This window comes from Aethalodelphis obliquidens, unplaced genomic scaffold (genome assembly GCF_003676395.1).
Source record: "Aethalodelphis obliquidens isolate GAN/ISIS:26980383/991018 unplaced genomic scaffold, ASM367639v1 scaffold41, whole genome shotgun sequence".
Classification (NCBI taxonomy): Eukaryota; Metazoa; Chordata; class Mammalia; order Artiodactyla; family Delphinidae; genus Aethalodelphis; species Aethalodelphis obliquidens.
In genome coordinates, this window is record NW_020837985.1 from 17,324,873 (window position 1) to 17,337,579 (window position 12,707).

General features: G+C 57.3%; 1 protein-coding gene across 1 annotated transcript in view; it reads right to left on the bottom strand.

The window, feature by feature from the left end:
• Positions 1–11,955: 11,955 nt before the first annotated feature.
• Positions 11,956–12,707, bottom strand: part of CATSPERQ (catsper channel auxiliary subunit theta) — a 2,106-nt gene continuing 1,354 nt past the window's right edge. Inside the window, exons 5-6 of the mRNA XM_027132070.1 lie at positions 12,534–12,619; positions 11,956–12,255 (exon numbers count right to left, since the gene is read on the bottom strand). Coding sequence (XP_026987871.1) covers positions 12,106–12,255; positions 12,534–12,619 — 236 coding nt within the window. The 3' untranslated portion in view covers positions 11,956–12,105. The remainder of the gene's footprint in view (positions 12,256–12,533; positions 12,620–12,707) is intronic.

A 12,707-nucleotide genomic window follows, 5' to 3' on the forward strand; every position in this document is an offset into this window, starting at 1 on the left:
CGCAGTGCCGCCCCTGGACAGGCGGGGGAGGAGGCTGGGAGGGCGGGGAGGGGGGGAGCGGCTCCGTCCCGGGCCCGGAGGCTGCGAGTGGGTGCAGGGCTGGCCCGGCTCCGCGGCCCCCTTCCCCTCCCCCCCGCCACCGCGGCGGAGCCTCAGTCAGCGACCCCCCATGCCCCCGGAGGTGGCGGCGCCGGGCCCGGAGAACGGGGCGGCGGCGGGAGTGCCGGCAGCTTCAGCACCGCGGCCAGCGCCGGCCCGGCCAGCACCTCGGCCAGCGACCGGGCGGGTGCAGCCGGCGCGGGCTGCGAGGGGCGGGCCGCGGGGGCTCGGCCGCCGGGCGGGGGGCCTCGGAAGCGGGTCTCTGGGAGGCTTGCTTTATTGTTCTGCAGCCGGAGCGGGCGGCGGCGGCGGCGGCGGCGGGCGGCGGGCGGCGGGCGGGGGTCCTCGGGGGGAGGGGTGCGCTGGGAGGGCGGGCCGAGGGAAGGTGGGAGGGAGGGACGGGGGCTCCGGGGGCGGGGCTCGGCCCTCCGACAGCTCCTGGGCCCGGCCTCCTGCACCCGCGGCCGCCTCTGCCTGCGGCCCGGCCCAGCCTCCGGCTTTTAAAGCCCAGGAGCTGAGGGAGGGGGTGGGAGGAGTGGGGGAGAGGACGGCGGAAATGGCTGCGCTGGGCCGGGCCCCCGCCAGGATCTCCTGGGAGGGGTCTTGGGGATGCCGCGGCCCGGCTTGTGTGGAGTTCCCCCGAGAGACTCCAGGAACGGAGGCCCAGCTGTCCGCGGCATTGTGGGGCGTGGGGGGAGAGGTGGAAACAGGCCTGGGACCCACGAGCCCGGACTTGGGATCTTTGGGGGAGGAACGCAGGGCGGACCCCAGAATGGTCCGGCCAGTCTAACTCTCGGGTGTGGAGGCGAGGGATCTGCGGGGGCAGGTGGGGGAGGCGGGAGGCGAAGGAGCGAATGCTGAGGCAGCGAAAGTGCAGTGTGGAAGTGCTGCGCTCGCCCTGTGCCGCAGTGGCTCCCTGCCACTCGGTCACCCGGGCTGACCCCGCGCCCGCTGGAGAGGCCTCCTCCACCCCCGCCTTCCTCCCAAGGGCCGGAGGTCGAGCGCAGCGGCGACGCACCGAGCGGGATGTGAAGGGGGAGAGGGGCTGCTTTGCCCTTGCTCCAGAAATTCGGTTTCACTGGTGGTTTTCCGCCCTCCCGCGCGCCTGCAGCTCCCCCACGCGGCCCCGCAACCAGGCGGATAACCCTTCCCCCGGCCGCCCGCCCCGAGTTTGCAGCCCCCATGACGTCAGGCCCAGCAGCCAATGGCTGGCGCGGGGGTGCGGGGAGTTCCGGGCCGCACAATGGCCGCGCGCGAGGACATATGTCCCCAATTAGGGCCCGGCGCCGCCATTGTCCCCTCACCCTCCCCCGCCCGGAGGTTCGGGTCTCCAAGCTCCGAGCGCTCCCCAACGCAGCCCTCCGTCCCTGAGGACCAAGGTTGCAGGGGTGGCTCCGGGAGTATCCGGGCGCGTCCGAGCCGGGAGCGCGTGCGCACCCGGCGCAGAGAGCGGTGACCTTGTGCGGGGCGGCACGGCGGTCCCGCGGACACCTGCCGGGAGCGCGCGGCGGGAGGGCCGCACCGGGGGCGCGCGTTCGGGGGCGTGCCGGGCGCGCTGAGCTCAGCGCCCCGCCGCCTGCCCGGGTCTCCGGTTCCTCCCGCATCTCAGCCCAGGAGCCGAGTGAGCGTGGCTGTGAGCGAGCCAGCCCGGCGCGGGGGCGCGGCGGAGACCACAGGCCCGCTTTGTGGCGGCGGTCCAGGCCGCGGCAGTGGCGGGATATTCATCTTGCGTGGCAGTTGCTCCCAAGGGGCGGGGGCGGGGCGCGGCTGGCCCCTTATCGCAGAGCCGCAGCCGGCGGGGCCCGCAGTGGGGGCGGGGACGGGGATCCCCCTCGGCCGAGCCACTCGTCCCTGCCCCCTCCCAGGGGGGCCAGGCAGAGGCGCAGCCGGAGGCACGGGCCCAATTAGCATTTTGATTGCGGGACTGGGGGGCCCATCTGGACCGAGGCCTAATTACCGGGCTAACCCTCGGGGCGCCAGCGGGACGGGCCAGGCGCACTCCCTTCACCCTGGGTTCCCCGCCTCCCGAACAGTCCGCCCCAGTACTGCTCTCGGACCACGTCCCTGTCCCCCTCCGTTATCCCAGTGGCCCTGTCGCTCTGTCCGTGTACTTTTGCTCCTCCACCCCTTCCCTCATTCTTCCACTCCCCTACCCTGTCCTTTGTCCCTCCCTCTGCACCTGTTTCCTCAGTCCCATTCCTCCATCGCCCTTCGCTTTTCCCTCATTTCTGTTCCTTCATCCAGCTTCTCGATTCTTCCATTCCTGGCTCGCTGTCCCAGACCCTGCCTGTCTGTCAATTTCCCCGTCCCCGAGGCTCCCAACCCTCTTGACCGACCGGGCGTCAGAGCACCGACACATGTGTCCTACGGCCCGGACGCTCCCAAGGGGATCATTTAGGCCGCCCTCGCGCTCGCACTCGTTCGGGGTAGAGCCTGCAGCCCCTCGGGGCGCCCAGCGGGGAGGGGCAGCTGGGCCTAGGCCTTGGCCATCAGTCCGAAAAGGCCAGGTTGTGGAGCACACATGCGGCTCGGAAGCAATTACTTAGTCCTCTCCACCCCACCTCCTTTCAAGCACCCTGAGGTCGAGGTCACTGTGTTGCAGGAAGGGGGACCCCTCCCAGGGCCTGACAGCGGGCTCTTGTCTAATACTCAGAAATGAACTGTCCGAGGAGACACACGTGCTGACAGAGCAAGCGACTTTATTGGGAAGGGGCGCCCAGGCGGAGAGGAGGAGGGTAAGGGACCCCAGGAGGACTGCTCTGCCGCGTGGCTCGCAGTCTTGGGCTTTATGGTGATGGGGTTACTTTCTGGGTCGTTTCTGGCCGATCATTCTGACTCGGGGAACTTTCTGGTGGCACATGCAACCGCTCAGCCAGGATGGGTTCCAGCGAGGAGGATTCTGGGAGGTTGGTAGGACACGTGGACTGGTGTCTCCTTTTGACCTTTCCTGTATTCTTCCGGTTAGTGGTGGCTTGTTAGTTCCATGTTCCTTACCAGGATCTCCTGTCGTAAAATAACTCATGCAAACTGTTATTGTCTTTGCCTGGCCAGGGCAGGCGGTTTCAGTCAGTGTTTCCCCTAACAACTGTGCCCCATGGTGGGGTCCAGCTAGGAGAGGCTGGGAAAGGACAGCTGGAGGTACTAACCCCTTTGGGAAGTTTCAGCCCCCTTGCACCGGAGGCCACCTTGAGTCTCTCCCGCCGAGAGCTGAGGTATAGGGGGCTTTGTTGCAGGAGAGGGGCGTAGGTCCCAAGGCAAGGCCACTTTGGCCTCCGGCGGACCCAGTGGGTTGCGGGGCACTGTGGCACTCGAGGCCCACGCAGGGACCATACCCCGAGGAGCCTCTTGGCCTCAGGGTCTCTGTCCACCAGCCCCACCCTGCCCAGGTTCACACTGCAACAGCTGGGCCCAGCCCCTTATCCATGTCAAATGGGAAGGATCTGGTGTTGGTTCTATGTTCTGCCACCTTCCTCTGCTTCCGTGTGTGCCACTTCCAGGCCTGGCAGGTCGCATGTCACTGAAGAGCCAGACTTTAAGTGGGGACCCCCAGTGCTGTATCCCCAGCACCGTGCCCCCAGCAGAGCCAGGAGCCCTGTGTGTGCCCACCCCTGGGCCCGTGGTCACCGTCTCACCCCCTCTGCCCTACTCTCTGCCCCAGTGGGCGTATCTGGAACCAGTTCTGCCTTCACCCCCCTAACCTATATTGAACATCAATCTGTGCTCTGAAGCAGGGGCGGCAGACACTGATCTCTGTGCTCCTAGAGCCCACAGTCCAGCCCAGGAAACAGAGGCGAACCAGTGAAAGCTTGGGCGATGAGAGCAGGCACGGGAAGGACTGGGAGGAGACAAGCAGTGGAGGGCTACTGAGACCGAACAGTACTGGGGGAAACAACCCGTGCAAAGGTCCTGAGGCCACAGTGGGAGGAGTGTGGGCAGAAACCCTAGGCCAGAGAAGGGCAGGTGCATGAGGGAGAGCAGTAACAAGTTGAAGAAGGAGAGGAAGGGGGCAGAGACTAAGCCTGTGAGGTGGTTATGGGCTTTGGCCTCTATTCCAGAGGCGATGGGATTCTGTGTCTTTCAGGAACAGCAGGGAGGCCAGTGAGGGTAAGCAGAGGGGTCGAGTTTATCCAGGTGAGCTACTGAGAGAGGCATGTGAATCAAGGGGCGTGCAAGGGAGGGGCGGCAGTGATCGTGGAATCTAAACCAGATGAGAAGAGGGTGACGACACGTCATCCTGGGGCTCTGGGGCGCTGGAGGCAGCAGTGAGCTGGGAGGGGTGATGGGCAGGGAACCGGGTGTTGAACCGAGATGCCGGGGCGGGGTTGGGGGGGTTACTGGAGGTGACAGGGTCCAGGGCGTCGTTGAGGCAGAGGATGAGGTCACTGGCAGGAAGAAGAGGTCAACACCGAGGGGCAGGGAGCTGAAGGGTGGCGCACGGGAGTTCAGGCCTGATGCAGCGGTGCGGCGACGCCTCGGCAAGGGCTGGGGTGGGGGGTGGGTGCGGCCGACGGGCGATGGACGCGTCAGCCAGGACTCTTGGGGGGAGCAGGGGGAAGGGGCTGCAGGCTGCAGCAGGAAGAGGGGTCGTGGCACTTCCAGGCCTGGGGGTGAGGCGGGGAGAGGAAAAAGCAGCCCCGGAGAAGGCTGGCGGGAAGGGAGCAGGGAGGAGGGGCCGCGGTCGGGGGAGAGCAAGGGCTGAGTGATGGGGCTGAGGGCGTGGGGGGATGCTGGAGCCTGGCCCCGGGGGAGGGTGTCAGGACTGGGGGGCTTTACTCCTAAACAAGTGATGTGTGCTGGGAGGGGCTCATTGGAACAAGGGCTTGAGGCGGACCTGCTGGGGTGGGAGGTCTGAGCCGCAGCAGGAAGGCCAGACCACGAGGCAACTGAAACCGGCTACCTGAAAAAGACCAGGAAAAACAAAGGGTGAACATCAAGGTAGTAGAAAATGAGTGCAGTAAATTCAGCAATGGTTACTATTCTGATAGTAGGAACAAGTAGTATTAGGTGAACTTGTACAGAGCAGGAATGCTGGTACTCCCAAGGGGTTAACAGGAGATTTACTACACAAGAAATGAGGCCTCGCCAGAAAAGTCATGCAAATTAAACAATGAAAATGTAAATTCAGGGTTTTCGGGGGGTTTTTTTTTTTTTTTTTTTTTTTTTACATCTTATTATAGAAAATATCAGACATGCACAAAAGTGTAGAGAGTCAGACCATGTGACTGTCACCACCACCACCTAAGGCCAGTTCACGGCCAGCCTGGTTTCCTTTTTGCCCTCCCCCCATCGCAAAGCGCCACTCTTCTCTTAGGAGCTAAACAAAGACGGGAGAGCAGGCGGCCTGGCTGTTGTGTGATGGAGCCCCAGCCTCGTGCTCTGAGTCCGTCCAGCCCTACCTGGGGGCACCAGAGGTATGACTGGGCCCTGTCCCCTTCCTGTTTGGGGCAGGGTGTCCCCTTAGCCTCCTGCGTCCAGGGTCTCCAGCTGGCTATATGAGAGGCCAGCTGCCCCAAAATGGCCCAGATCCCTCCTCAGTCCAAGGGATCCAACTGCCCGACTCGCTCACAGCCTTGGTCTCATTCAGCCTGAGCCTGAGCTGGAACCTCCCATACGCTTCAGACGCCTCCGTGTTCCCGAGTCAACACAGGCATCTGTCCTATCCAGACACAGGTCACTAGTGTCCCCTACAGGACTGTTCTTTGGGGAGTTTTAAAGGAGACACGGCGGGGGGGGCGGGGGCGGCGGGCAGGAGAGTGAGCTCTGGGGGGGTGGAGGAAGCCAGGAGAAAGTGACCAGAGGGACTGCAGGGCAGGGCTGCCTGGGCCACCAGGGGGAGGCTCTGGCAGCAGGGGGTGGCCTGCCACCCCTCCTACGCTCCACAGAAGCTTGGCATGTGGTGGCCTGGCAGCCCCGCACTTCCTGATACAGCGTGGACCTCCGTAACCTCACCTTCCTGTCCTCTCCATCGGGTTGCCACTTTCATTCAACCTTTGCTCTGGGACATCACGCCCCCATGGCTCCCCCCGGCAACCCCCTACCCCAGCTCTGCCCCAGAGAGATGACCATGCTCACTACATCCTCTCTGCTGCCCGTCCGTCCACCTTCTCACTCTCCCAGGAGCCCGGCCCCCTGAGGACTACACTTCCTCAGCAAGGGCAGCGGGTCATTCTTCTGAACACTAGCTAGCCTCTTCCCGTCCCGTAGCCACTCCTACGACTTTTCTCTGTGGTGCACACGTGACACACTGCCCTGATCGTCTACCCAGGAGGGACTCTGGTCCCATTGCCTGCAGGGGACAACTTCAGCTGTCAGAGGCTCCAGGGGTTGCCCCTGGCCCCATGTGCCAGCCTTCTCGTGATGGCTGGCATCGAAGGGCTGGGCGATGCAGGAGCCAAAGGCCTGGCGTCTCAGCCCGATGCGGGCGCCTCTAGCAAGATGTTCCGACCCCAGAGCCCTCGCAGTGGCACATCCTGCACACTCTGCTTCAGTGTCTCCCTCTTGGAGAGCCCGGGCAGGGAGTTGAAGTCAGGAGTGGTCCAAGACAGCCTGGACTGAGGCAGACTCGCTCGCTGCCTGGCTGGCTGCAGGTGGGGCACAGACAGACCGGGGCACAAGGCCAGGGTCCAGCGGTTCAAACTTTCCCCTGTAGTGAGCGGGCATCACACAGCAGGAACGGCTGCACCAGCGGCTGGAGGGCCTGGCGTTTCAAACGTGCAGGAGCAACAGTCGCGATCGAGGCCGTGGTTCAGCTCTGGTGAGGCTCCAACGGAAGGGTGATGAGAGGCCAAGAGCCTGGCCTAGCCACGGAAAGCCCAGCCCCTTGGTGGCAGCTCCCAGCTCTGCAGCCAAAGTGCAGAGTGCTGAGGGTCAGGCCTCGACTTAAGCGTCAGAGCAGCTGAGCTCCAGAGGAACTTGGACGAGTGTCCACTTCCAGCACAGAGTGCAGTTACAGGAACCAAATTTACCATCCTACCTGAAACAGCTAAAAAACTAGGCAAAAGGGGGCTTCCCTGGGGGTGCAGTGGTTGAGAATCCGCCTGCCAATGCAGGAGACACGGGTTCAAGCCCTGGTCTGGGAAGATCCCACATGCTGTGGAGGAACTAAGCCCGCGAGCCACAACTACTGAAGCTTGCACGCCTAGAGCCCACGCTCCACAGCAAGAGAAGCCACCGCAATGAGAAGCCCGCGCACCGCAACGAAGGGTAGCCCCTGCTCGCCGCAACTAGAGAAAGCCCGTGAGCAGCAACGAAGACCCAATGCAGCCATAAATTAATTAATTAATTTTTTAAAATAACAAAAGGGAGGAGGGACACAAACAGGTTCCCATTCAAAAAAAAAAAAAACTAGGCAAAATAGATGAAGCAATGGATCTCAAGACATTGGGCATCAGCAATGAAGGACAGTGACCCCTGAGAGGTGACAAACAAGGTGAGCCCTATGATCCCCCAGGTCACTGCCTAGAGAGTGTGTCCAGGCTGTGGCACAGGTGGGCCACCCGGGCAGACTCCTCAAGTTCAGAGACGGAGCTGGGTGTCTGGGAAGGCCGGGGTGGCCAGGATTCGCAGGACAGAGTACCAGGGAGTACTTTCAAGAAGAATTTAGAGAAAATATTTACAATGTATATATTTTTTCAGATTAGTATTTTTCTTTCTTTTGAAAAATACTTGAAAGTGGAATTGCTGGATCATATGGTAGTTTTATTTTGAGGAAACTCCATACTGTTCTCCATAGTGTAGGAGGGTTCACTTTTCTCCACACCTTCTCCAGCATTTGTTATTTGTAGACTATTTTTAAAATTTATTTATTTATTTTTGGCTGCGTTGGGTCTTCATTGCTGCGCGCAGGCTTTCTCTAATTGCAGCGAGTGGGAGCTACTCTTCGTTGCAGTGCGCGGGCTTCTCATTGCGGTGGCTTCTCTTGTTGTGGAGCACAGTCTCTAGGCGCGCAGGCTTCAGTAGTTGTGGCACATGGGCTCAGTAGTTGTGGCTCGCAGGCTCTAGAGAGCAGGCTCAGTAGTTGTGGCGCACGGGCTTAGTTGTTCCGCGGCATGTGGGATCTTCCCAGACCAGGGCTCAAACCCGTGTCCCCTGCATTGGCAGGCGGATTCTTAATCACTGCACCACCAGGGAAGCCCTTGTAGACTTTTTTTTTTTTTTTTTTTTTTTTTCCTTGTAGACTTTTTAACGAAGGCCATCCTGACCAGTGTGAGGTGGTACCTTACTGTAGTTTCGATTTGCATTTCTCTAATAATTAGTGATGTTGAGCATCTTTTCCTCTGCCTGTTAGCCATCTGTATGTCTTCTTTAGAAAAATCTCTATTCAGGTCCTCTGCCCATTTTTGAATCAAGTTGTTTGTTTTTGATATTGTGTTGTATGAGTTCATTGTATATTTTGGATATTAACCCCTTCTCAGATATATCATTTGCAAATATATTTTCCCATTCAGTAGGTGGCCTATTCATTTTGTTGGATGTGCAAAAGTTTTTTAGGTTGATGTAGTCCTATTTGTTTATTTTTGCATTTGTTTCTCTTGCCTGAGGAGACGTATCAAAAAAAAATTGCTAAGAATGATGACAAAGAGCATACTGACAATGTTTTCTTCTAGGAGATTTATGGTTTCAGGTCTTACATGTAAGTCTTTAATCCATTTTAGCTTATTTTTGTATATGGTGTGAGAAAGTAATCCAGGTTGATTCTTATGCCTGTAGCTGTCCAGTTTTCCCAACACCATATTGAGGAGACTGTCTTTTCCTCCTTGTATATTCTTGCCTCCTTTGTCATGGATTAACTGACCTTGTACACATGGATTTATTTCTGGGCTCTCTATCCTGTTCCATTAATCTATATTTCTGTTTTTGTGCCAATACCATACTGTTTTGATGACTGGAGCTATGTAGTATAGTTTGAAATCAGGGAGTGTGAATGCTCCAGCTTTGTTCTCTTTTTTAAGATTGTTTTGACTATTTGGGGTCTTTTGTGTTTCCATACACATTTTAGACATACTTTGTGAATGGGTATGTGGAGAATGCCATTGGTATTTTGATAGGGATTGCATTGAATCTGTAAACTGATTTGGGTGGTGTGGACACTTTAACAATATTAATCCTTCCAATCCATGAACACAGTATATCTTTCTACTTGTTTGTGTTGTCTTCAATTTCTTTTTTTTTTTTTAATATTTATTTATTTATGTGGTTGTTCTGGGTCTTAGCTGCAGCAGGCGGGCTCCTTAGTTGCAGCTCACTGGCTCCTTAGTTGTGGCTCACCAGCTTCTTAGTTGCAACAGGCAGGCTCCTTAGTTGTGGCATGTGGGATCCTTAGTTGTGGCATATGAACTCTTAGTTGTGGCATGCATGTGGGATCTAGTTCCCTGACCAGGGATTGAACCCAGGCCCCCTGCATTGGGAGCCCGGAGTCTTAACCACTGCACCACCAGGGAAGTCCCTCATCTTCAATTTTTTTCATCAGTGTCTTATAGTTTTCTGAGCATAGGTATTTTACCTTCTTAATTAGGGTTATTCCCAGATATTTTATTCTTTTTAATGCAATTGTAAATGGGATTGTTTTCTTACTTTCTCTTTCTGACAGTTCTTTGTTAGCGTATGGAAATGCAACAGATTTCTGTATATTAATTTTGATGTTGCAACTGTACTGAATGCATTTATTAGTTCTAATAGTTTTTTGGTGGTGTCTTAATAATTTTTTATGTATAGCATCATGTCATCTGTAAACAGCGACAGTTTTATTTCTTCCTTTCCAATTTGGATTACTTTTAAATATTTTTCTTCTCTGATTGCTCTGGCTAGGACTTCCAATACTATGTTAAATAGAATTGGTGAGAGTGGGCATCCTTGTCTTGTTCCTGATCTTAGAGGAAACACTTTCAGTTTTTCACCGTTGAGTATAATGTTAGCTGTGGGCTTATCATATATGGCCTTTATAATGTTGAAGCAGGTTGCCTCTATACCCACTTTGTTGAGAGTTTTTATCAAAAATGGATGTTGAGGACTTCCCTGGTGGCACAGTGGTTAAGACTCTGCCTGCCAATGCAGGGGACACGGGTTCAAGCCCTGGTCCAGGAAGATCCCACATGCCGTGGAGCAACTAAGCCCGTGCGCCACAACTGCTGAGCCTGCACTCTAGAGCCCGCAAGCCACAACTACTGAAGCCCACGAACCACAACTACTGAAGCCCGTGTGCCTAGAGACCGTGCTCCACAACAAGAGAAGCCACTGCAATGAGAAGCCCAGGCACTGCAACAAAGAGTAGCACCCGCTGGCTGCAACTAGAGAAAGCCCACGTGCAGCAATGAAGATCCAACGCAGCCAAAAATAATAAATAAATTAAAAATAAATACATTTTTTAAAAAAAGGATGTTGAATTTTTGTCAAAAGATTTTTCCACATCTGTGGAGATGATCATATGATTTTTATTCTTCAATTTGTTGATGTGGTGTATCACATTGATTAATTTGTGGATATTAAACCATCCTTGCATACCTGGGATAAATCCCACTTGATCATTGTGTATGATCCTTTTAATATATTGTTGGATTTGGTTTGCTAATATATTATTGAGGATTTTTTTTTAATCTATGTTCATCAGGGATATTGGCCTGTAATTTCCTTTTTTTGTAGTGCCTTTGTTCCTTCATTTGGAACATATTCCTCTGTAGCCTCATTTGCCTAATTCTCTGTTTTTATTTCTGTGTATTAGGTAGGTCAGTTATGTCCTGATCTTGGAAAAGTGGCTTATGTTGGAGATGTCCTATGCGACCCACCCAGCAGCACACTCCCCTCTGGTCACCAGAGCTGTATGCTCTAGGGCTGCCCTCTGTGTGGGCTGCAAGGGCCCTTCTGTTGTGGCAAGGCCTGCTACTGTGGGCACACTGGTAGATGGGGCTGGCCCCTGGACCAGTTGGCTGCCAGACCTTGCCTCATGCAGAGGGTGCAGGCTCACTGGTGGGTGGGGCTGGCTGTGGGCACAGGGGATCCCAGGTCTGGTGCCAACCTGCTGGTGGGTGGGGCTGGATGCCTACACACCTGGCTGTTCAGCCTGCTGGCTGGTGGGCAGGTAAGCCCCCAGCACTAACGGGTGCACTTGGTTTAATGCTCTTGTGCTGCCATCTGGAAATTCTTAATAACTTTTTAACAAGGACCTCTGCATTTTCAGTTTGCATGGGGCCCTGCAAATTATGCAGCTGGTTCTGGTTCCAGGGACACTCAGCTGATACAATGCACAAAGACCTGGGTCGTGAGCATGGCCCTGAGAAAAAATGCTGACAGGAAGACCCAGGTGCCTTCTCCGCTCCCACAGCAGCTTCCAGCACCCAGGAGGCAAGAACACCCGCTGGACAGGGAACATGGGACTGGGGTTCCAGCAGGCAGGCAGGAGCACTCTCCAGGGATATGGTGGGTCTACTCCCCAGCAGGCCTTGAGCTCTGGCCTAGAGCTCCGCAGGGGAAACTCCACTAGTGTCCAGTGCAGGATCCACCCCTAGGCACAGTGCTGGACCTTCAGCAGTGCCCCCATCCCATTGCTGACTGGACTAGAACAGCACCTGACCCAGACTGGACAGATCAGATTCTGACTCCTGGATTCTGCTCATTGGTCAGCACTTCCAAAGCCTGGAAGGACCAGTTCACTGCTACTGACCGAGAGAGGCAGTGTGTCCCACACGTGTTCTAGAGGCCTGGCTACTTGTCACCCTCAGTCCCACTGCTACCCCCATCTTCCAACCCAAACTCCGGGGTTGCTCCCTGAAAGGCTCCCTGAGGCCCTGCGAGGTGTGCACCACGGGAGGGCCCTGGGGCGGCAGCCCCCACCGCACGGAGGAAATGAGCAGGCTTGGAGCAGGAGGTCGCTTTATTGAGAAGGCGGCCAGTGGTCAGGTGGAGGCGGGAGACTGGAGGGGAAGGGAGAATGTAGTCCCGGGGTGGGGGAGGGGTGGGCGCCAGCTGGCAGCATCACAAGTCCTGGGCTGACTTGTGAGAGTCCCGCTTGTCCTAGGCACCGTTCTGGTGCAGCAGGATGCCCGGGCTGAAGGTGGCCCCCAGCGGCCAGTGGCGGACCACGTGCCGGTACGACGTGGCCAAGCAGTCGAAGTAGTTAATGTTGAGCTTCCGGGCAATATGACGGCCGAGGTATTCCATTTGCTGTGCGAGCGGGTGGCGGTCAGCTCTTGCCTGAACAAGAGCTGCGCCGGAGGCGTCCCCTCCCCTTGGCCAGACCGCACCTCCAGCCCTGCCCGTCAGCCCCGGCGCCCTCTCCGCTGGCTCCCAGCTCGAGGGCCTGGGCCAGGTCCCCGTTGTATGCACTCTCCACCTGCGAAATGGCCCTATCTTAAGGCCCTAAACAGTGGCTGGCGTCATGTTGAACCAAGGAGGGGAAGGGAGCGTGTCTGGGACCCCGTGGCGGGCTGGGAGGGACCCACCTCGTAGCGCTCCGACAGCTGCACCAGCACCAGCGGCTCCAGCTTGTGGCCGCACAGAACCAGCTGGAAGAAGCACCTTCCGTAGGCTGGCAAGGGGCAAGCCGCTCAGCCCCAGGTCCCTGTAGAGCCGGGGGCGGGGGCTCCGGGGGCGGGGGCTCCGGGGGCGGGGGCTCC